Source organism: Eutrema salsugineum, unplaced genomic scaffold (genome assembly GCF_000478725.1).
Source record: "Eutrema salsugineum unplaced genomic scaffold, Eutsalg1_0 scaffold_4, whole genome shotgun sequence".
NCBI lineage: Eukaryota > Viridiplantae > Streptophyta > Magnoliopsida > Brassicales > Brassicaceae > Eutrema > Eutrema salsugineum.
Genome location: NW_006256686.1, coordinates 7,799,638 through 7,824,337, shown reverse-complemented (window position 1 = coordinate 7,824,337; position 24,700 = coordinate 7,799,638). Strand labels below are relative to the sequence as shown.

General features: G+C 36.0%; 6 protein-coding genes across 6 annotated transcripts; 2 read left to right on the top strand and 4 right to left on the bottom strand.

Annotated features, from left to right (window-relative positions):
• Nucleotides 1-3,356: 3,356 nt before the first annotated feature.
• On the top strand, nucleotides 3,357-4,955 carry LOC112084435. The gene has a single exon (XM_024153570.1). It carries the CDS (start codon nucleotides 3,357-3,359, stop codon nucleotides 4,953-4,955), a length of 1,599 nt encoding a protein of 532 aa, XP_024009338.1.
• Nucleotides 4,956-5,640: 685 nt separating this feature from the next.
• LOC112084434 lies at nucleotides 5,641-9,265 on the bottom strand. The gene is made up of 8 exons (XM_024153569.1): nucleotides 9,121-9,265; nucleotides 8,198-8,665; nucleotides 7,813-8,105; nucleotides 7,044-7,586; nucleotides 6,453-6,817; nucleotides 6,286-6,367; nucleotides 5,989-6,207; nucleotides 5,641-5,916 (listed from the first exon to the last, which is right to left on the bottom strand). The coding sequence occupies exons 1-8, from the start codon at nucleotides 9,263-9,265 to the stop codon at nucleotides 5,641-5,643; spliced, it is 2,391 nt and encodes a 796-aa protein (XP_024009337.1).
• Nucleotides 9,266-9,938: 673 nt separating this feature from the next.
• Nucleotides 9,939-10,650, bottom strand: LOC112084646. The gene is made up of 2 exons (XM_024153922.1): nucleotides 10,392-10,650; nucleotides 9,939-10,300 (listed from the first exon to the last, which is right to left on the bottom strand). The coding sequence occupies exons 1-2, from the start codon at nucleotides 10,578-10,580 to the stop codon at nucleotides 9,962-9,964; spliced, it is 528 nt and encodes a 175-aa protein (XP_024009690.1). The 5' UTR covers nucleotides 10,581-10,650; the 3' UTR covers nucleotides 9,939-9,961.
• A 2,291-nt stretch (nucleotides 10,651-12,941) lies between these two features.
• Nucleotides 12,942-14,931, bottom strand: LOC18013982 (serine/threonine-protein phosphatase PP1 isozyme 2). Its single transcript, XM_006418791.2, has 3 exons — nucleotides 14,532-14,931; nucleotides 13,391-13,950; nucleotides 12,942-13,315 (listed from the first exon to the last, which is right to left on the bottom strand). The coding sequence occupies exons 1-3, from the start codon at nucleotides 14,737-14,739 to the stop codon at nucleotides 13,142-13,144; spliced, it is 942 nt and encodes a 313-aa protein (XP_006418854.1). The 5' UTR covers nucleotides 14,740-14,931; the 3' UTR covers nucleotides 12,942-13,141.
• A 1,810-nt stretch (nucleotides 14,932-16,741) lies between these two features.
• LOC18013897 (ras-related protein RABA2c) lies at nucleotides 16,742-18,969 on the bottom strand. The gene is made up of 3 exons (XM_006418790.2): nucleotides 18,726-18,969; nucleotides 18,390-18,583; nucleotides 16,742-17,469 (listed from the first exon to the last, which is right to left on the bottom strand). The coding sequence occupies exons 2-3, from the start codon at nucleotides 18,552-18,554 to the stop codon at nucleotides 16,981-16,983; spliced, it is 654 nt and encodes a 217-aa protein (XP_006418853.1). The 5' UTR covers nucleotides 18,555-18,583; nucleotides 18,726-18,969; the 3' UTR covers nucleotides 16,742-16,980.
• Nucleotides 18,970-22,518: 3,549 nt separating this feature from the next.
• Nucleotides 22,519-24,417, top strand: LOC112084433. The gene has a single exon (XM_024153568.1). It carries the CDS (start codon nucleotides 22,519-22,521, stop codon nucleotides 24,415-24,417), a length of 1,899 nt encoding a protein of 632 aa, XP_024009336.1.
• Nucleotides 24,418-24,700: the final 283 nt, after the last annotated feature.

Sequence of the window (24,700 nt, the reverse complement as noted above, 5' to 3'; positions counted from 1 at the left end):
TTTTATCGATGAAACAGAAAGATGCAAACTTGCCGATGCCACTAGTTTCTCACTTTCTCTGTTACTTCTCTTGGTTAGGTTCCACGTGCTAATCACGTGAGATCGCCTATCTCACGAAACTGGGCCTTTTTTGGATCAGGCCCATATTAGGACGGTTTTGAATTAGGTTGATCTCTCATCTCACTATCTAGTGTAAAGCATCCTTTGCGCCTTTTTTCTATTTCAATTATGAATTAACACATCAAATTTAAAATTCCAAAAATAACACAATTAATTATATAAAAGATACATGTTTACCCAAAATAAATTCAAAATAAATTTAAAATATTGTGTTTGGTTGGATTCACAACTTCATAATTTAAGATTTAGTGTTTTCGCTATTATATTAAATTTGTGCTATTACTGTCAATTTTTAGCTAGTAGACCTAGTGGTTCTAAGTTTGGAATAAAAATTTAAAAGTGTGGTATTTAGAGAACTAGGGTTGAGACCGCGCTTCGCGCGAATTATAATTTATGTTCATGTTATTATATGTTTTATATGTTATTTTTAAAAAAACAAATTTGTTTGATAATCTTTTCTTAGTTTAATAGTTTTATTTTTAAATTTGCATTTTGTTAACAATATCTGTGTTCTGATAATCATCCTTACTGGTGTATCTATATAATAATAAATTTTTCTTAATTATGTTATTAACTTCTATAAAATTTTATTTCATATGCTTTTATATCTTATCTGCTACTATTATGTCATCTTAATTATAAATATTTATTTTATTTTTCTTAGTTTATTCTTCCCGCAACTCTTTTATTTTTAATCAGCTATTATTAGCAACTGTTGAACAACTAATTCATTATAATTGTCTTTTCTTTTTCTTTTGTTTTAGATTTTTATACTCTTTCTCCATCTTCATATTCTCATAATTTGATAGTTTTATTTTTTAAGGCTTCTTGCACATATGACCTCAAAATTGAAGTCAAATGCAAATCTAACTTCTTTTTTCTCCCTCTTCAATATTAGCCAATTTCTCCCCACTTTCTCCCTAAAGCCACATATAATAACATAAATGCCATTATATTTATAATTATCGATTTTTTTAGGTAATTCGAAAAAGACATAACCATCCTAAGATATTTCAAGTATTCACGAAAAAGCCATCATCTTCAATTTCGCCAACTACCATTACCAACCAAAATGGAAGCTCTTTATGCTTGCCCATCTGCACAGGTCTAAATGCTTATTTGGCCGCTCAAACTTCATTCTATCTTCAAATTTCTATCTGGTTTCATCTAAAAATCTCTTTCTTGGTCGACATTGATATGTTTGAATTCGCAAATCATATATTTTGTGAGATTCTTGGATAACCGAGTTCTGGGCTGGTTTCCTTTCCGTGCATCTCAAAAATTCTGAACTTCTGTCAAAGTTAATCGAGTTCAAATTGGAAGGAGGTAAACATCTAAATCTTTTCTTTAACATTGGGCTATGTTCCGCGAATGTAGACTTCTTTTACAGTCTGCTAGTCAACGTAAAAGGTTAGATTTGCAATTGACCTTTTGGTATTTTTTTTGATAGTAGACTTCTTTGTAAGTCTGCGAATTTTCATTTGAATACAAAAAAACAACGTTTAGACTTCTATTTCAGGCTGCCGAAAAGCGAGAATAGTTTTGCATTTGACCGGAAAATATTATGCTTTGACCTTTTCTGCAGACTTCGTGGAAACGTCTGAAAAAGATAAGTTTGACCTGAAAGGTTATTTTTGCATTTGACCAAGATGTTGACCACCTTTGACTGTTCGAGAAGACTTCTAAAGAAGTCAGCTACGAATTAAATTTATAGCAGACTTCTTTAGAAGTCTGCTATTAATTGAATTTAGAATTGGTCAAATGCAAAAATAACCTCTCAGCTGACAGCAGACTTCTAAAGAAGTCTGCTACGAAAGTCAAACTTTGGTCAATTGCAGAAATAACCTGCAGCAGACTTCGTTGGTAATGTAGACTTCTTCAGCAGACTTCGCATTAACAGAAGACTTCTTGCATCTTTTTGAAGTCTGCTGTAAAAGTCAAACGTTTGATCAATTGCAGAAATAACCTTTTTCTTATGCAGACTTTATATAGAAGTCTACTACGAAAGTCAAACATTTGGTCAATTGCAAAAGTAACCCTACCTTTTTGGCAGACTTCTTCGTGAAAGAAACCGGGTGGACTTTTGCTGGAAGTCTGCTTTTTTTTCGTTTTTAAAAAGCACTTTTTTTTTAACTTTTGTGTGATGAATTTTTTTTTTAATTTTTATTCTTGTTTAGAAGGTATATTTCCTTTACCTGTATTAATTTTGTATGCTTATGTGTTATACATTGATAGTTATAATTTTGTAGATTTGAATGGTAATTGGCTTATATTAGCAGACTTCATAAGAAGTCTGCCACTGAAGTCTGCCTTGACGAAGGAGAATAACACAGCAGACAACACTTGAAGTCTGCCTAATTATTTTAAGAAAAAAATTCGTTTTCGAATTAATGGTATATGGTAAAATAAATATATGTTTGGACATGTTGATCTGCCTTTTTTGGTTCCATATACGTGAGTTTCACGTTGATCTGCTCTATGTTACTTGGAAATCACGGTTTATCTTATGTGGTTTACCTTTTTTGTAGATGGCGGCTCAATTGCCTGTTGTATTTGGAGAATGGGTTATGGGTGCTCAGTCGTGGCATTTTGAGGTGGATAATCGCAAAGGAGGGAGGTTGTTCTTCTTGAATGATGGTTGTACACATGGAGAACTCGTAGCTATGGCTCTAGATGATTACATGCTAGATGGAAATACGGACAGCGTGTCTATCACTTATGCATTGCCAGATTCAATGTTAGTACACATGGCTCCGGATACCCCTCCTATGCATATTACTAATGATAGACAAGTACAGAGCTTGATTGGGTTGAGTAAGATGCATGTTATACGTCTTTGTGTATCTAGTCGCAAGGACAATGATGGACGTATTGGTGGTGTTGATGCTGCTGATGGGTGTTCTGTTGAAGGTGGGAATCAAACTACTGAGGAAGGTGAAGATGATAATGTCGATGAGTATGATGATGATGAAATAAACGAGGACATCAAAAACGATTCAGTAAAGGAGGAAGACGGTACTGACTCTGAGGGTCAGGACTCTGAGGATCAGGACTACAACCAATATGGGAAAGTGAAGGATGAGGATTCAAATTCTGATTCAGAGGGTGAGCGGATTGAAGAACCGGTGAAGGCTCCTTAAAGAGGATATAAAAGAAATTGGGTTGACAAAATAAAAGTAAACGAAAGTTTTGCTACAAAAGACGAGCTGATTTCTGAGATCAGGTTGACGGCTGTTATGTTGAAGTTTGCATTCAGAGTTGATAAGTCATCGAGACGTTTGTTTGTTGCTAAATGTTCTGTTAAAGGATGCCAATGGAGGGTTAGAGCAGCTGTAAAGAACGAAGCAAAGACGTTTTGGGTCACTAAATATGTCAAAACTCATACCTGTTCTGTTTCAGATCGGTTGGCTCACCGAAAGCATACGACTCCAAAATACATTGGAAAGTTATTTATAGAGCGTGTGGGGATAATTAATGGGATTACTGCAGAACACATCAAAGATTCAATGCAGGCGATGTTTCAATTGAAAATAGACTACACAACTTTGCATAGAGCTTTGATGTATGCACAAGAATGTGTGAGGGAAACCCCTGAGGATGGATATAGCCGACTACCTTCTTATTTGCGACTGATCGCTGAAGCAAATCCGGGTACTATAACTGCCCTTGAACGCGATAGTCAGAATAGGTTCAAGTACCTATTCTTAGCCTTCAGAGCCTCCATTGCTGGTTTTCAATATCTCAGACGGGTCATTGTTGTCGATGGGTGTCATCTGACTGGAAAGTATGAAGGGACTCTGCTAGTGGCCACAACACAAGATGGTAACTTCCAGATATTTCCACTAGCTTTTGGAATAGTGGACTCTGAGAATGATCACGCATGGGAATGGTTTTTTAGAAAATTGCGGGAGTGTTTTACAGATGAGTATCCGTTGGTGATAGTTTCAGACCGGCATCATTCCATTAAGAAGGCATGTGAGACTGTTTTACCATGGGTAACACGCGGTATATGCTATTATCATCTGCAACACAATATTGTCACTAAGTTTAAGGGGAAGCATCTTATGTACTTAGTCAAACGTGTTGCGTATGCATATACGGTACATGATTTTAACCGTTATATGGACGAGATAAGGCATATAAAACCTGACCTTGCAACATACCTGGAGGAGGCATGCATTCAGTTGTGGTCAAGAGTTCACTTTCCAGGTGATAGATACAATATAAAGACGAGCAACATCGCAGAGTCTATCAACTCTGCTCTCAAACGGGCACGGGGATTTCCCATAGTATTCCTGTTGGAGTACTTACGGGCGAAGCTAACAAAGTGGTTTTGTAAAAGGCGGGAAGATGCTTTGAGTCTTCCAACCAACCATACTCGAGGAGTTGAATATTTGTTGGCAATTCGTTCACATTATGCTGATAATTTGACGGTTGAAGGCATAGATGGTTGGCGATTCAATGTGAAAGGAGGATCACATAACTGTGTCGTTGATTTGGAACTTCGAAAGTGTGGGTGTGGCGTGTATGATATTGAGAAAATACCTTGCTCTCATGTTATAGCCGTTTCAGATGCAATGCATATGCATCTGGCCACTCTTGTATGCCCGACATACTCCAAAGATTACTTGTATGCCGCGTACTCGCATAATATATATCCTCCAAGCATTGCAATGAAAACCGATGAAACAACACAATGTCTACCTCCGAAGGTCCGACGTAAAAAAGGCAGGCAGAGGAAGTCAAGATGGCAAACTTGGCTGGAAATTTCGAGGCATAAGCAAAAGAAACCCCGTAAGATCCACAAGCAGTACAGTTGTTCGAAATGTCACTAACCAGGACATACCAGACCAGATTGTGTAAGTGTTATGTTACCCATACTTTAAGGGTTACATTGGTCGAAGTTAATTTCCTTTGTTTTTTTTTTGCAGACGTTGAAGTCAAGATAAAACCCTAAAATTATAATAGCAGACTTACACAGAAGACTACAACTAGAAGTCTTCGACCGTAGTCTGCACAAGAAGTCTGCTTCACCAGGAAAGGGAAACACTACTGAAATATATCTGTTTCATGTCTATGTACGATCATTCTTAGTTCTTGTCATAAACTATGCGATATAATAAGCTATGATTAGGCTAAACCTTAGAGTACGTGAATTATCACAAAAGCCACACTAGTCTATTACAAGCGTTTTAGCCTCCCAAAAGATACAACCACACCATTGTTTTAAATATTACTAAACAAACCGAAATTAGTTAGGAACATTACAGTTAAATAAGAGAACAACAATTCTGGCAGGTTAACCAAAAACTTCCAACCATACCACACCAACGAGAGTCCTTTCTCTTTCAGTACAGAATATACATAGTTGGACATATCACTTACCTTCGTATACGTCCAACCATGGATAATCATACTTCTCTGTGCCGGTTACTCTTGTCTTGTCAAATATCTCAGCTGCCAGCTTGTCTCAGACGTTTTTAATGTTTGCATCGCACAAGGTCTTAGGAAATGGCATCCCTAGAGCATGGCATTCAAGGTACTCCAAGCAGTAAACGCCACCGTCACGCTTTGTTTGTTTTGTGGGATCAAATGCCCCTTGATTTGCTCCCACGTGAATGGATCATAAGTCAGATTGATACGGTCTTCAGCAGGTGCACATTCACGGAGTATGTAGGGAACCAAAACAGTAATCGGAGTCACAGCAGCCTCAATCTGAATATCTGATGCATGAGTATTCGCATGGCTATCCCAAATGACAATATGCTTCATTGGAATCGAAATCCACATTGCCACCTAGTGATCATCAATGATGTGTAACATCGAGTACAGGTCATCCACATCATACCCCCACGTCTTGTTACTAACGCAGTAGGTTGGCGCTGCGCCAGTGTAGTACTCGAACGAGCCAGCTGGAAGGAGCTTGCCTGAACCATCAGGGTTGGCGTGAGAGTCCACGAACTCCTTGTACTTGTGCCTCCACATCGTTGCGAAGTAAGAGTCGAGGAATGTTATCCTGTCCGACCTAAACCACTCAGGATGCTTTGTAAATCGCAGCCTGAGTAGGTTAATCCCAGCTTCCATGCGCTGCATATTCAATGAAAACAATTATTCAAGCAGAGAGAAATATGTTGTGTTCATATCATATACACTCGCGTAACTTACAGTGTTTGCTAGCCATTGTTTTGGGACTCTTAGGATGAAGTACCAGTCCACGGATGACCATTTTACCCGCTTCGGATAGTTCCTGAAAACACCACAAATTTACAATATCATCCACTACTCTTACAATAGAAAGTCTGTTTTATGCTAATTCCAAAACAAAGACTTACGGATCTTTTTTCAGACAATCAGTTAGCACACCGATCTTTTGCTTCACGTGTTTCATATCAAACGGATCATATCCGCACCCTCGGACATTTTTGTTTGGGATTATTTCCTTCGCTGTGCTGTTGGGTTTGAAAGGGCTTTGTTGTGTAGGAGCCAACTTTCGCAGACGTTCACTCTTCGCACGAGCAACCAGTTGTGCCGCCTTCTTGCCTTTCTCGTGTTTATCTTTCTGGACCTGATCGAAGTCGATGTCGCATTTTGCTGGATCAACCATAACGACGCTTGGCTCTGGAGTTCCCTGCTTACCATCGTTCACGCTCTCACTTGGGATATCAGTTTGTTCGTTTTGCTTAGACATAAAATTACTCTGCAAATATAAAGATTTAAACACACATCAATGAAAAGAAACCAAACATCAAACATTAAAGAGTACAAATAAAAACATTAAATATTTAGTGGTGACAACGTTTTTTTGATTTCTAAGGTTTTAAAACAGATTGGTAAGGTTCGATGAGAAGTTTGAAAACAAATATGGAATTTTATTTTTTCCGGGGTTTCCTTTCTCTTTTCTTTGGAGCGGGTTTTGGACTAACCCTGATATTAGGATCGGCGTCCGCGGCCGTTTGATCATCGCCAGCAGGTTTTGCGCCCTCGGCGGCTGCTTCACCAGTCCCAGCCACATCCTCCTTTGTACCTCCGGTTCCAGCTTGGAGGATCACTGCCTCTAATTTCTGCTCCACCGATCCCAACTTTGTGTTGAGTAGTTTGATCTGAGATTCACAACTACTCAACCCATCCATCATCTTGTTGAAGTAGTAGTCCATGTGGTCCTTCAGAATCGTGACCATTGACTCATCTTCCTCACTAGAGGCTGGGCAGAACCGCTTCCGACTACCTTGATCACCAACTGATTCTGATCGCCTCTTCAGATCGACAGACACTTCGGACTTGACATACTTGGTCACACCTGTTGGAGGCCAATGACTCCTTTCCCATGTCCATTGTTTAGGGCCAAAATGACCATACATCGCTTTGATGATGTTGTCAGTCCTCTCGTCTTCTTCATCGTTGTCCTCAACTTCCCAGCGCGGAAACGTGTCGAAGAATTCCTTAACAACGTAGTTGTTAATGCGTGTCTACATGGAAATCAAAACTGTGTTATATAACGTATAATGCAGAAATCTACTAAGAAATCTGCTTAAGAAGTCTGCTTAAGAAGTCTGCTTAAGAAGTCTGCCTAAGAAGTCTGCCTAATAAGTCTGCCTAAGAAGTCTTCTGTATATTACAGACGTCTGCACTAGAAGTCTACTAAATAAGTTTGCCGATATAATAGTCAACCAAATATGAATTCAGACTACTTACCTGTCGGAGCATATTCTCTTTCATAAATTTCCTCCCCCTGGATCCCTTGTAAGCTATCAGCGGTACATTGGGGTCGTTTGGAAGTGGTTCACCAAATTTAGCAGCAAAGTCGGGAAGAGCAAAGTACACCCAGACTTGTAGTACTTGAACAAACCCCTCAATGGTGTACGACGACCTCCAAATTTCTTTCTCCTTCACCGACCGCATCAGGTTTTTGAAGGCCACTCTTCCCCAAGGGTAGTTTTCAAACGCATCTAAACCCATCACAAGCCTTGCCAACCTAGCCCGAGTAGCTGAAGATGGCTTTCATGAATGTAACTAGTATAAATGCTAATGTATCCCAGCCTCAACCGATCCTCGGAAGACCACGACACGCATTCCTTACAAGCTTCTATCAAATCTTCAGTGCTCGGGCCTAACTCCTGATTGACTCCCAATCGCTCCCAAAAATCTTGCATCTCATCAGTTATCTCAACCACCGGATCCTCGAGGTTGTCCACGTACTCGCAATTCAAGCCAGTAATATGTTCAAACTCATTCAAAGAAAAGCGGATCGGGATTAGACCTACGAGGCTCCAAATCTCAAATTTTTTCTTGCAAACTAGCTGCATGCCGAGAATGTAATGCACCAGTTTAGATGCCCAGCCGAAATCCAGCTGACTGAACTTCAAGAACACTCCCAGTCTAGAGTTCAATATCTCTTCCCACTCATCTTGTGTGAGTGCTTCCTCGAGTGCAGTCATCAGCTTCGTCTCACCGCTATAGTAACCGATGCTTTTCAGCGGAGACGGCTCATCGCCTTTCGAGAAGAGACGCGGGGGAACTCTGGGTTTTCCATTGGCTGTTCTGACATCTGCAAAACGAAGTCAAATATTCAAGAAGTCTACTTATGAAGACTTCCGAAGAAGTCTGCACACGAAGTCAGCCAACTAAGTCTGCAATTGAAGTCTGTAGACCTAATAGTGTAATTAAAAAAGTTTCAAAAAACTAGCCGCCGACAAAGTTCTCTAAAAAAACACAACCCGTTTTGAACTCCGTTTTGAACTCCGTTTTACGAGATAATACTTCCAAAATAGTTCGCCTAAACACTATACAAGTCCGTTTAATAAATAAAAAAAAGTACAGAAATCTGTAACACAGCAACTAGAAACTTGGAAACGGGTATTCAATTTTTGTCCGACTTTGGAAATATCTACTCGGTGTTGTCCGATTTTTAGAAAAACCGATGTACAAACCCAAACGACTAGGAACTTGGAACCCCTAAAGATATTTATTTACAAATTATAAGAAATTCGTACAGCCAAATACCTTTCCACGACCAACGGCGGAAATGAACAGACGGCGGAAATGAACAGTTACGGACGGCGGCGACACCAGATCTGGAATAGAAAGCGAAGGAGATTAGGGTTTGTGAATTACACAGATGACTTCTATCCAAAAGAGATGTCGGCATTAATTTCAACTTACCTTAAACGGTAAACGGATGTATAGTAAAAACCGGTGACAAGTTCCCAGAAAAATTTTCTAAACGACAGTAGTTTTTTTTTTTATTGTGTTAATACAGTGTTCGTAGAAACTCTTATATATGACCGTAGAAACCTATTTAACTGTCGTACCGGTTCAATAACCGTCGTACCATTTCAATAACCGTCGTACCAGTTCAATAACCGTCGTACCAGTTCAATGTGGTTTATCGATTTTGTTATTTAAAACGCAATTGGTTTAGCCAATTATAACTGGTTTGCAATATAATTTTAAAACTGTCTGGTTTAGTTTATTCGACGTATTAAGTCTGCATATTAAGTCTGCCTAAGAAGTCTGCATATTAAGTCTGGTTTAAAAGTCTGCCTAAGAAGTCTGCATATTAAGTCTGTTTAAGAAGTCTCCAGCGAAGTCTGCCTAAGGGCATCATGGGTCTCCAAATGTGTTTTTTATTAATATCATATGATAAGTAGTTTTAGAGATTGTATGTAGAGACCCTTAACTCACGGCCTGGATATATACACAATACACAAAGTGCACATAGATTCCCCAGTATACGAACAATGTATACGCAACAGTCAACACCAACATTAATCACCATAGAAGTCAAATACATATGTTTTATCCCACCTAGTCTACTTAAAGGTTACACAAGTCTCTTGGTCCTCTATTCTACATCCCAACGCATGAAAACACAAGAGATTACTGCAAAAATAACTAAAAAAACACAAAGTAGGATATCAGAACCTCGATTAGCAAGTGCTTCTTTCACTCCAGCAATTTCACTCTGAATGTATCCTATGAACTCCTCGATCTCGCTAATGGTCTTCTCGGTTGCAGCAAGGCGATCCTCCAATGCATACAGCCGATTCTCATATGATTGCAGAAGGGCTGTTCGGTTGTCACGGAACATGCTTTCGCTCTGCTTGTCAATTCGTATTTGAAGAATGGTCAGCTGCTCTTCAATGGCTTCATCCCACCATTTGGAGATGTGACCCGGTTTATCCTACACATATGACAAACGAAAACTTCAGTTATACTCGATGAATAACATTAAAACGATACACATATTGAGAAAAACCTCATTAAAACTATACACATTCGCCTAATATTTCAGGGCGACTATAGAACTTCCTGCCAAACGTCTCTGGAGCTGTAGACTCTTCCAATCTACATCGAAGGCCGCAATAGCATCGTTCAGGTATCCCAAAGTCTCCATCAGCTTTGGCACACCCACTGTCATAGCTTGCTTTGGAAGATGAGCTGTTGGTGTAGCTTATCGGCATTACTCTGTAGAGATCAAGCAAACAAACTTGGCAGTTAACAAACAAAAAACTAAAACAGATACGACCACATAATAACTTTGCAGCTAAAAACAAAACAACAAAAACAAACTTTCCAAACAAATATTTCTTACTTGCTAAACAACAAAATAACAAAAAAGGTACATCTTGAAATAAAGAAAAAATCGAAATATTTTTACTTACTTGCTCACGGAATCTGTGAAAAAAAAATATTTTTACTTAGATCTGTTAAAAAAACAGTAAAGCAAAAAGACAAAAGAACAAAAGAACAATTTTAAAGGACAAACCAGCAAACAATAAGATACGGACTAAACAGATAATGTAATGGCAAATAACTCACAGATCTGGAGAGATAACTAAGAACGATGAAGAAGCCGGCTGAGATCTGCAGCAACAATATATGTAGTGATATATAAGAAACAACATATGCATCAGAAACAAAAAAGAAGAGATGGGGAGCACCGGGAAAGGCTTACTGCGAGAGAGAGTCACGGCGAGAGAGACCAGAGTGCAGCGCCGTTTTACAGTGATCTAGGTTTTTTTATTTATGGTAACGACTGGTAAGTTTCTTTATATACTATGTTAAAAAAAAATTCCGGTTAGGTTAATTATTCTGGTTTGACTAGACTTCGATACGTAGTCTGCTCAGCAGACTGATAAAGAAGTCTGCAGCCCTAGTTTAAAACTTTTCACTTTTTATCTTAGATGGTTAAAAATGATTCATTTTTATTAAATTATAATTTTTATAGATCATACTTGTTGACATTTGATTTATAGAAACAAATTTCAGTTAACATTATTTTTATATAATTTTTAAATTTAAAAATAATATTTAATATTATAGTAGACTTCTTTATCAGTCTGCTGAGAAGACTTCATTAGTATTTGCAGACTTCTAAGGGTTATAATCGTAATTGAGACATCCGTTTTATTGTTTACTCATATATGAGATAATAGTAATTTCTCTACCCCTCTGACCTATTTTGCAATAGGTTGAATTTGGGGTATATTTTTGCATTTGGAATCAAATTGTGGCCTATTTTTAGCAATTCCCCCTATTTTTTATTATCTTTCCTTATATTTAACGTCTTTGTCTTCGTATTTTTTAAAATTCCTCTTCATTAGCTTTGTATCTTTCATTCTCTTATTTTTTTTTTCTCTTGGTCTTTGACTTCTACTTTCTCTTGTTTTTCTTCATTTCTTTTGATATTGTTTCACATTTATCTGAGTTTTTTTTATATATTTTGATATTTCTTCTTCCTTTTTTTTTCTTTAATTTTTTCATCGTCTTTTTATTTTTTTAATTATCGGCATTTTCTTTATTTTTTTAGTATAAATAATATATCATTTTTAATAATATATAGGAGTATATTTTTAATCCACTTAGTATTACAGTTTTTTTAAGTATTAATATCCAATTACTACTTATTTTTTATACATACTAAATTTATTTTATTTAATTTATTTTATTTTATTTAATTTATATTAAATATATTAATAATAAATATAAATATACATGTATTAAATGTTTATTTTAAATATGTTTTAATGTTAAAATTTGAGAATTTGCTGATGTAGACACCTTATATGGAGAGAAAATTCTCTTATTATATAATAGATTAGCAAAACTAATGTTTTATATAGCTAAATGATTATTGTATTCAGAAACGTATCATTCGAAGAAAATACGAAATGTTGCATCATAAAATATGCCTACTCATTTTAAATGTATCAAGATAATTTGATTAACTAAAAGGAACAGTCATAAAAAAAATGTAATGTATCAATATATAGATTAAGATATAATATTAAGATCACATTTACATTTCACATGTTACACAATAATATATCATTCTACTTTTCTTTGTTAATATGAGAGAATCTGTTTGAGTTAGTTGTGTTAATTCAACATCCTTTGCGCCTTTTTTCTATTTCAAATTATGAATTAACACATCAAATTTAAAATTCCAAAAATTACACAAACAATTATATAAAATATATGTTTACCCAAATAAACTCAAAAAGTTAAAATATTATGTTTGGTTGGATTCACAACTTTATATTTAGGATTTAGTCTTTTCGCTATTATTAAATATGTGCTATTATTGTCAATTTTTAACTAGTGGACCTAGTGGTTCTAAGTTTGGAATTTTTTTTAAAAAGTATGGTATTTTGGGGAATTAGCAAAACTGATGTTTTATATACCTACATGATTATTGTTTTCAGTAACCTATCATTTGAAGATAATATGAAATGTTACATTATAAAATGTGCCGTCTCGTTTTAAATGTATCAATATTGTTTGATTAACTAAAAAGAACAGTAATAAAAAAGTTTGTCATGCATCAATATATAGATTGAGATAAAATATTAAGACCACATTTACATTTCATATGGTACACAATAATATATCATTCTACTTTTCTTTGTTAATATGAGAGAATCTGTTTGAGCTGTAACAGCACTGGTGCAGATAAACTAATATAACAGATCTGAGACTCTGAAACAATTAAGAGAAGTACTCAAAAAAAAATACCTGCTCTTCACAAGAACCGTGGCCTCCGATCCGCAGGCTTAAGAATTTGGAAAGAGCACATCAAACTTTCATCGACACTCATCATTGCACCAGCATTGTCAAATTCACCACAGTAGTTTGGAGCTGAGAATATAGTCACAAGCTGTCTATCGGCAAAGAACTCATACCCATCCTCTACAACCTGTGGAGAATGAATAATATCTTATTAAGCAGCAGATTCGACTTAGACGAAACATGTGTACACAATGGTACTAACCTGGTGGGCACGACAGACTAAATCCATGTCGTTTTTAATCAGAAACTCAGCAACTTTGTCAGGTCCAAAAGTGTAGGAGACTCCACGATCATTCATCCCCCAGCCCTTGACGTCTTTACTAGGATCAGACCAAAGAAGGTCACAGAGCAAACCAGAGTCTGGAACATCAGTTGGACGCTCTATGTTCTTGATCTGTTCAACACTGGTCAAATCTGGTGAAAGTCCACCGTGCATACAAAGTATCTTCTCGTCTATGACAGCAGCCACAGGGAGACAGTTAAAAGAGTCTGTGAACACTTTCCAGAGCTTCACGCTGAATCTTCGTTTACATTCGTCGTAGAATCCGTAGATTCTGTTGATAGATGCACACTCGTGGTTTCCCCTTAAGAGGAAAAAGTTCTCAGGGTATTTGATCTTGTAGGCAAGCAGAAGACAGATAGTCTCCAAGCTCTGCTTCCCTCGGTCGACATAGTCTCCTAAGAATAAGTAGTTTGCTGCAGGAGGGAAACCTCCATACTCGAAAAGCCTCAATAAATCGGAGTATTGACCGTGAATATCACCTGAAACAACACATATGACAAAGAAAAAATGTTACACATCAACCTAGGAATCCACAGGAACCATTATCAACAATGCTAAAAGAATACAAAGAAAGCAGTACAGATATGGAGTTGCTAATTCGTAGAATATCAACTTGCTACTTCTCACATAACAGTACAAGCTTTATTACAATTAGGATCCTTTATGACTAGCAAGATTCTCTTGGGCAGATTCCAAGACTCCAAGAACAGGCTAACCCCAACAAAACTTATCAATCTTTTTAGCTACTTTACTTTCCTTTTTTCAACTCTCTCTTATCCATTCTACATTCCAACAAAAACTTCAATTATATCCATTTCTACCCAATAATCTTTCTCCTAAACCATTTACATTTCCACAAAATTAAACTCTCCTTCAAGAGAAAACGCTAGCAAGCTAAAAAATGCAAACTTTCTTTTAGCTAAAAACTAAAGAAGAGAAAGGCAAAAGGTAACATAATCATGAAGAATCTCAGATCCCAAAAGCAAGCAAACCCATGAATCAAACAGACAAAAAACGAAGCAGGAAGCTGAGAAATCGGAGGGAGAGAGATTATATATACCGCAGATCTTGACGGGGGCATCAAGCTCAAGGAGAGTGGGCTGTTGAAGGAATATCTCTTTGGAGACGACGCAAAGCAATCGGATCTCAGACTCGTTGAGCATCATAGCCTGCTTCGTCCCTGGCTTAGGGTTTTTGTAATCAAGCAAACGTCGAATGATGTCGTCGAGAGCTTCAGGTTCCATGCTTCCCTGCCCTTGTTGCGCCATTCAATTTCACTAACCTATACACCTCCCGTTTTATATATATCTTCTAAAAGTCTCAACCTTTTGGACAAGCTTGGATCGCCCAGAAAACATTTGTCAAAATCTGAAACAAAAAAGTTGTCGCCTTTCTCTGTTTCTCTTCCAGTTTTATTGAATTTGTTTTTCTCACAAGTAGTTTTCTCTGATTGATGGGTGCGTTTACCGAATATGATTTGCCAATTTGGCAATCTCCCTTGAGACAAAATAACCATTGCTTTATTTTCTTATTTCCTTGTCTCCTTCTGTTTTCGTCCCATTATCATAAAAAAGTTTTTTTTTATGATCTACTGTTACCTAAGCAAATTATTTTAATTTTAATTTTAAAATTATTTTAACTATTTAAAATTTTCTTTCATTGTCGACTGTAAAAGAAAAAATATTTTATTTTATTATTTTAAATCATAAAATCACGAAATGACTAAACAATCAAAAATGTATGTTATGTTATTCTGCAAATCATATTGTATTGCGTTTCTATGTAAAAAACTATTTAGAATTTTTTTTTTTGGTTTTAGCCCAAAGTTGAGAAAAAAAAAACAAACAAAAAAAACTCACACGTTGACTATGTAAAATTTTCATGATTATTTATTATGAACACACTCACTTTCGTGCATGCAATCGGGTATTTTTTGGCAAGTTGGCTGATATGACGTTTCTTTCTCCACCACTGCTTTTTTAGTTCTTAATGTATCGTCATTTTGAAGATGATAATATTCGAAAATCATTTTGGTCGGCTCTAGAATTTAGACTCGCCATTATTTCATCTGAACCTAAGTGGGGGTCCAAAACAACTCTTGCATTATTATTTGTGTTAATTGATCAACATTTTTCTGAGGTCCTCTCCTATAATGTTCGGAAAAATAACTTTAGAAGATTGCGTTGTTTTTAACTACGTTGCACGGAATCGTTGGAGAAGCTCCAATTCCGATAAAAAATTGCTTTGTTTTTAATTACGTTGCACGGAATCACTGGAGAAGTTCCGATTCCACATTGAAATCAGAATCAGAGTCAGAATCGCACGGAATCGATCAAATTGGAATTGTGATTCCGGAATTTTGATGTTTAGAAACGCCTAGGAATCGTACGATTCTAAGATGGAATCGTACGATTCTAAGATGGAATCGTGTTTCTTCATACTTGGAAGCGTGCTGCAAATTTGGTTGGTTTAAAGAAAAAGATGACGTGTCGTTGTTGTGTAACTTGTCTCACATTAATATTTGTTGGGTTTAATATTTTCAAGCCTAAATTATAGCACTCAATTTTTTAAAGAAAAATAATATAACTATTTGTTTATTTAAGAGAAAAAAATACTATAAGTCTAATTACCTTATCAATCCGTGATTTTAAGTTTTATTTTTAATTATCTTTAGTTAAATTACAATATTTATATTATGTATTATATTTTTTAATTTAAATTCAAAACATTTTTAAAATAATTTTATATTAGATGTTATATAAATATATATATGCTTTTAACACGTAATCGCTTTCTAATTTTTTTTTAAAACCCGCTTCTCCGCTTCCAAATGCTTCCGCGTACCCGCTTCTGATTTTATGCAGCTTAGGTTTTTAACATAGCAAGTAAAAACATTGCTTTTGTATTACGTATTTCGACATTCTTGGTTACCATAAATTTTTGAATCTTAATTTTTAGATGACGATTTTTAAAACTTCTAACAGTTCTCTTATTCGAATAAAATAATTATTTATTAGCTCAGTCTCAATGTGTAACATAAAGAAATGATTTTGGTAGTGGCTATATTAATCAGAAATGAACCAATGATTCGATTGAACCAAGCAAAGACAAACCGACCTAACCCGGAGATGGAAAAGAGGGAGGATATATTTTTCTTTTGTCGAGAGACTTTTTCTGTGTTTTTCGTAGAGAGAGGATACTTTATAAACCAGATATGATGAAAACACACCAACGCAAAGAAGAGATAAAAAAAAAAAAAGCAACAGCAGATTTTAAGTATACTAATAACAAGCTTTACTGACTAATGAATCTCACAAGCTTTAACTGAACACAAACCCGAATCGAAGAGCATAATAAAAACAGAGTGAATCGACAGTTGTATTCTACATAGTTTTGCTTAGTTATACGTTTCATCAGCCAAAACTTGAAAAAGAAGAGAAGCCAGTGAAAACAAAAGTTTGAATCTTTGAATAGTGAACAAGCGGAAAAAAAAACAGATTACCTTTAGTTTAAGTAGAGCAACATGCTCGTTTCGCGCCTCCAGATGTGTCATCAACGTTAATCGTAGTTCCTTGTCCCGGAATTGCGGAATTAGCGGCCGCTGCTTCTTGTGCAGCCAGTGCCTTTTTGCTTATGATATGGTAAATCTCTCCTAAGATGGTCTGAAATGCTTTCTCAACATTTGTTGCTTCAAGCGCAGATGTCTCCAGGAAAGAGAGACCTTCCTTCTCAGCCAAACTCTGACCATCTTCCTCAGCAACGGATCTCAAGTGGTTCAGGTCGGATTTGTTCCCAGCCATCATGATCACAATGTTGGAATCCGCATGGTCTCTCAGTTCGCGCAACCACCTCAAGACATTGTCAAAAGTCTGTCTCTTGGTGATGTCGTACACAAGAAGTGCACCAACTGCGCCTCTGTAATAAGCGCTGGTGATGGCCCTGTACCTCTCCTGTCCTGCAGTGTCCCAGATCTGAGCCTTGATCGTCTTTCCTTCCACCTGTGAATACAATCACAGAGATTGACAATAACAAACAGTTAGATCTCAAGAGGTGAAGCAGCCCTATATTAAGGACAAGATTGCTAATATTTCAACTTTCAAAAATCAAAAGTTAAGAGTCTATATCTATGCATTGACAAAATAGACTCCCGAGTTGTGAATATCATATTTGTAACATCGATAATCAAACATTTTCAATGAATCTCTCCATATCCAACTACACAAGTGTATAATCTATGTTTATTTGTAAAATAATTGGTTGACTTCAAGAGGGTTTAAAAGTGGACTAGGTCGTGCATGACAAATGAAAATAATAATCAGGAAATACAACGTATTATTGAAGACAAGGCGACAAGCTGTTAGAATCTTGTTCTTTCTTTTGTTTTCTCTTATATTGGCCCTCACGACCATCCAATCATAGTCTTAAATTGAGCAAAAGCATCGGTCATGATTTATGGCCAGCACATAAACAGTTGTGATAATTGTGTGACAGCACACAGTGTATTCATTAGACTGACCTAAACTCCAAAATCAACAGACTAAAGAGGATGCAACTTCAAGGAAACTAAACAGACTAAAGTTCAAGAGCCATCGCTTGAAATGAACTAAAAGATACCTGAAATTCTACACTAGAATAATGAGATCATGAAGCTGGACGTAAACCGAAAGGCATAATCGAAGAACAACGAGCAAATGCAGCTAGGAGTTGTATGTCAATAAGCTGACTGAATTTATAGGACTAAATCTGTGTATAGCAAAGAAAGCAGAAACTTCATGGATATAGCTTAAGATAAAAACAGAAACAGAAACAAGCAAATAAAAGAAATAAGCTCATAGGTCACAGCTTCTATTCTTTGTTCAACATTTCTCTGATTCTAACAGCAAAAGGTTCCGAATTTAAGAGAAAATTTTTGAATCACCTGAGTAGTTCTGGTGGCGAATTCGACACCGATAGTGGATTTGGATTCCAAACAAAACTCATTCCTGGTGAATCTCGACAAGATATTCGATTTCCCAACGCCGGAATCGCCGATCAACACGATCTTAAACAAATAATCGTATTCCTGATCAACCCTATGCGCCATTTTCACCTTTCTCCGATCTCGCAATCAACCTATATACACAAATGAGAAACGTCTCGGAATCAGAACCCTCGTCTCCATAATCAAACACACATCGTTGAAAAAAACTTCAACAGATCCAACGAAATTAAGACGAGACCAAGTAAAATCAGAAGACGAAAAACGATCGTGTACCCCTTTCGTTTGAGAAGAAAAAAAATGGCGGATGAATCGAGAAATCGATTTTTTGAAGGGTTTGCTTCAGATCTGAAAAGGAAGAAACTTCTACTGGGAGGAGAGATTTCGTTTCTTTTCAAACAATCTACGAATGTTTTTCTCTCCTAATCAATGGTGGAAAAATGGAAAATTCTGACGAACTGTTTTAATTTGTTTTGGGCTTCTTCTTCTTCGAGAGGAAGCAATAAAGTAAAGTATATATACCGTATATATACGCGTGGTAAACGTATCTATACAGGTGTTTGTGGCAGGGGAGAAAGAAAACGACGTCGTGGTTTCAAAAAAGACAAAGTCTCTAATTACGGTGGTGATGTGGCAAATAATGATTCGTAAGCAGGCTGGCAAAAAGTAAGAGCATGTTCCAAAGGGTATAATAGAAGTTTTCAATACTTATATGAGATTTATGCATAGATCAATCATTGTCTTTGTGGGTGTGGCTATGATGATGAGAAACCTTTTTTCTCATTTTTGTTAAAGGAGAAACTTTTTTTTCCTTCTCTTTTATATATAAGAATCTTTATATACAGTATATATATATAAGTAATCTTCATGACTGAGAACATTAGATATTTACCGAATTATTTTATGATCAGATTGATTTTATTATACTTAAATACAAAAACCAAAATCGAGATCAATAAAATCGACTTTAGTATATATATATATATATATATATATATATTTAGAGTCGTGCCCAGAGTTATAAAGATTTAAAGTGGTATAGAGAAAAAAATATTTATGTTAAAATAAGGATCATCGTTTTTCCAAATAAATGTATAACAACACTAAAAAATTAATGTAAGTTTTTGGCAAAAAAAAATTAGTGTAAATATAATGTTTTGTTGTCAAAAAGGTTCCAATATATTAATGATAAAATGATTATGACTATGATATGTACGAAGAAGATGAATGAATTAGTGATTTTATTTTTATTATATCTTGGTTTTTAATAATAATTTATAATTTGTTTTAAAGTCACTAAAAATTTAAGCATAATTTTTTTTTTCAAAACAAATGGTCCGTAGGCCAAATTTCTAATTTCTGTATATAGGCACGGCCCTGTATACATTGTAATTCTTAAGTAAAACTGAATCAAACAAATTTTTTTTTTAAATGAGTTATTTCAAAGAAGATGCATTAGTAGATTCGGTTGGGTTTTAACATTTAATCCCTATTTTTTTTGTTAAAAATTAAGTGTGAAACATGTCTCTTACCCTTAAACATTTAAACCATTAAATAAAGGGAATATAAATTGAATTTAGGAACGACATGATATATTTGACATAGATCAAAAGCCAAGTTACAAAATCAAGCCCTACTTTAACCAAGACGTAAAGAAATACAATTTACTATTATCTGTAATTATTAGTGTATCTATTACGGTGTTCTTCTTCTTTCCACACCATTACAAACTATATGCTTCTTCCTAGCTCGTCTTCTCTCAAAGTTTCCTTTTGATTTAACTTCTTTGGTTTATTTTTCTTTTCTATGTAGGCTAATAATTAAATGTGTAAGAAAATGGTCGTGAACCGTAAAAAAAATGTGGTGGAAGTTGCAGTCTAGTCGATCGAGAGTTATGAATCTAAAACAGTGGCTTAGATCTAGACTGCTATGGGAGTTGGGTTTGATGATAAATGGTTACATCTATTTTGAACAGATATAAATGGTTACATCTATTTTGTTAACTGTCAATAAGAAACGTTTAATTTGCTATTGTCTGTGTTATTTTTTTTTCTCAGCATAATTTGTTAAAAACTAGGAGAGAACTCGCGCATATGCACGGATTTTGATTTAATTTATATTTTCAATAATACATTTTTAGAATTTGTATTGAATTTTAAGTTTACTATCAATGTTTTTGCATTTAAAATATTTCTATTTTCTTCGATTTCTTCTTGATGATATATTATTTGTAATATCTTCTACACAGTTGTACCAAATAGTCTATTTTTTTCTCCCAAAATAATAAGGGACTAAAAATCTACTATTTTAATTTTTATATGAAAATGTAATAATTCACTTAAAAATATACGTTGAATATCAGAGGGTTCTTGCACATATGACCTCAAAATTGAAGTCAAATGCAAATCTAACCTTTTTTTCTCTCTCTCTTCAATATTAGCCAATTTCTCCTCACTTTCTCCCTAAAGCCACATATAATAACATAAATGCCATTATATTTATAATTATCGATTTTTTTAGGTAATTCGAAAAAGATATAACCATCCTAAGATATATCAAGTATTCACGAAAATGCCATCATCTTCAATTTCGCCAACTACCATTACCAACCAAAATGGAAGCTGTTAATGCTTGCCCATCTGCACTTGAAGCTCTAAATGCTTATTTGGCCGCTCAAACTTCATTCTATCTTCAAATTTCTATCTGGTTTCATCTAAAAATCTCTTTCTTGGTCGACATTGATATGTTGGAATTCGCAAATCATATATTTTGTGAGATTCTTGGATAACCGAGTTCTGGGCTGGTTTCCTTTTCGTGCATCTCTAAAATTGTGAACTTCTGTCAAAGTTAATCGAGTTCAAATTGGAAGGAGGTAAACATCTAAATCTTTTCTTTAACATTGGGCTATGTTTCGCGAAAGTAGACTTCTTTTACAGTCTGCTAGTGAACGTAAAAGGTTAGATTTGCAATTGACATTTTGGTATTTTTTTTGAAAGTAGACTTCTTTGTAAGTCTGCGAATTTTCATTTGAATGAAAAAAAAAACAACGTTTAGACTTCTATTTCAGGCTGCCGAAAAGCGAGAATAGTTTTGCATTTGACCGGAAAATATTATACTTTGACCTTTTCTGCAGACTTCGTGGAGACGTTTGAAAAAGATAAGTTTGACCTGAAAGGTTATTTTTTGCATTTGACCAAGATGTTGACCACCTTTGACTGTTCGAGCTATTAATTTAATTCAGAATTGGTCAAATGCAAAAATAACCTCTCAGCAGACTTATAAAGAAGTCTGCTACGAAAGTCAAACTTTGGTCAATTGCAGAAATAACCTGCAGCAGACTTTGTTTGTAGTGTAGACTTCTTCATCAGACTTCACATTAACAAAAAGTCTGCTGTAAAAGTCAAACGTTTGGTCAATTGCAGAAATAACTTTTTTCTTATGCAGACTTTATATAGAAGTCTACTACGAAAGTCAAACATTTGGTCAATTGCAAAAGTAACCCTGCCTTTTTGGCAGACTTCTTCGTGAAAGAAACCGGGTGGAGTTTTGCTGGAAGTCTGCTTTTTTTTTCGTTTTTAAAAAGCACTTTTTTTTAACTTTTGTGTGATGAATTTTTTTTTTAATTTTTATTCTTGTTTAGAAGGTATATTTCCTTTACTTGTATTAATTTTGTATGCTTATGTGTTATACATTGATAGTTATAATTTTTGTAGATTTGAACGGTAATTGGCACATATTAGCAGACTTCATAAGAAGTCTGCCACTGAAGTCTACCTGGCGAAGGAGAATAACAAAGCAGACAACATTTGAAGTCTGCCTAATTATTTTAACAAAAAATTCGTTTTCGAATTAATGGTATATGCTAAAATAAATATATTGTTCGGACATGTTGATCTGCCTTTTTTGGTTCCATATACGTGAGTTTCACGTTGATATGTATTATAATTAGAAAGTGATGATTTTTCTTGAATGTTTAGACTTTTAGCCGATTATAGCAGACTTTTTTAGAAGTCTGCTCTATGTTACTTGGAAAACACGGTTTATCTTATGTGGTTTACCTTTTTTGGAGATGGCGGCTCAGTTGCCTGTTGTATTTGGAGAATGGGTTATGGGTGCTCAGTCGTGGGATTTTGAGGTGAATAATCGCAAAGGAGGGAGGTTGTTCTTCTTGAATGATGGTTGTACACATGGAGAACTCGTAGCTATGGCTCTAGATGATTACATGCTGGATGGAAATACGGACATCGTGTCTATCACTTATGCATTGCCAGATTCAATGTTAGCACACATGGCTCCGGATACCCCTCCTATGCATATTACTAATGATAGACAAGTACAGAGCTTGATTGGGTTGAGTAAGACGCATGTTATACGTCTTTGTGTATCTAGTCGCAAGGACAATGATGGACGTACTGGTGGTGTTGATGCTGCTGATGGGTGTTCTGTTGAAGGTGGGAATCAAAGTACTGAGGAAGGTGAAGATGAAAATGTCGATGAGTATGATGATGATGAGATAAACGAGGACATCAAAAACGATTCAGTAAAGGAGGAAGACGGTACTGACTCTGAGGGTCAGGACTCTGAGGATCAGGACTACAGCCAATATGGGAAAGTGAAGGATGAGGATTCAAATTCTGATTCAGAGGGTGAGTGGATTGAAGAACCGGTGAAGGCTCCTCAAAGAGGATATGAAAGAAATTGGGTTAACAAAATAAAAGTAAACGGAAGTTTTGCTACAAAAGACGACCTGATTTCTGAGATCAGGTTGACGGCTGTTATGTTGAAGTTTGCATTCAGAGTTGATAAGTCATCGACACGTCTGTTTGTTGCTAAATGTGCTGTTAAAGGATGCCAATGGAGAGTTAGAGCAGCTGTAAAGAACGAAGCAAAGACGTTTTGGGTCACTAAATATGTCAAAACTCATACCTGTTCAGTTTCAGATCGGTTGGCTCACCGAAAGCATACGACTCCAAGATACATTGGAAAGTTATTTATAGAGCGTGTGGGAATAATTGATGGGATTACTGCAGAACACATCAAATATTCAATGCAGGCGATGTTTCAATTGAAAATAGACTACACAACTTCGTATAGAGCTTTGATGTATGCACAAGAATGTGTGAGGGGAACCCCTGAGGATGGATATAGTCGACTGCCTTCTTATTTGCGTCTGATCGCTGAAGCAAATCCGGGTACTATAACTGCCCTTGAACGCGACAGTCAGAATAGGTTCAAGTACCTATTCTTAGCCTTCAGAGCCTCCATAGCTGGTTTTCAATATTTCAGACGGGTCATTGTTGTCGATGGGTGTCATCTGACTGGAAAGTATGAAGGGAATCTGCTAGTGGCCACAGCACAAGATGGTAACTTACAGATATTTCCACTAGCTTTTGGAATAGTGGACTCTGAGAATGATCACGCATGGGAATGGTTTTTTAGAAAATTGCGGGAGTGTTTTACAGACGAGTATCCGTTGGTGATAGTTTCAGATCGGCATCATTCCATTAAGAAGGCATGTGAGACTGTATTACCATGGGTAACACGCGGTATATGCTATTATCATCTGCAACACAATATTGTCACTAAGTTTAAGGGGAAGCATCTTATGTACTTAGTCAAACGTGTTGCGTATGCATATACGGTACATGATTTTAACCGTTATATGGACGAGATAAGGCATATAAAACCTGACCTTGCAACGTACCTGGAGGAGGCAAGCATTCAGTTGTGGTCAAGAGTTCACTTTCCAGGTGATAGATACAATATAAAGACGAGCAACATCGCAGAGTCTATCAACTCTGCTCTCAAACGGGCACGGGGATTTCCCATAGTATTCCTGTTGGAGTACTTACGGGCGAAGCTAACAAAGTGGTTTTGTAAAAGGCGGGAATATGCTTTGAGTCTTCCAACCAACCATACTCGAGGAGTTGAATATTTGTTGGCAATTCGTTCACATTTGAAGGCATAGATGGTTGGCGATTCAATGTGAAAGGAGGATCACATAACTGTGTTGTTGATTTGGAACTTCGAAAGTGTGGGTGTGGCGTGTATGATATTGAGAAAATACCTTGCTCTCATGTTATAGCCGTTTCAGATGCAATGCATTTGCATCTGGCCACTCTTGTATGCACGACATACTCCAAAGATTACTTGTATGCAGCGTACTCGCATAATATATATCCTCCAAGCATTGCAATGAAAACCGATGAAACAACACAATGTCTACCTCCGGAGGTCCGACGTAAAAAAGG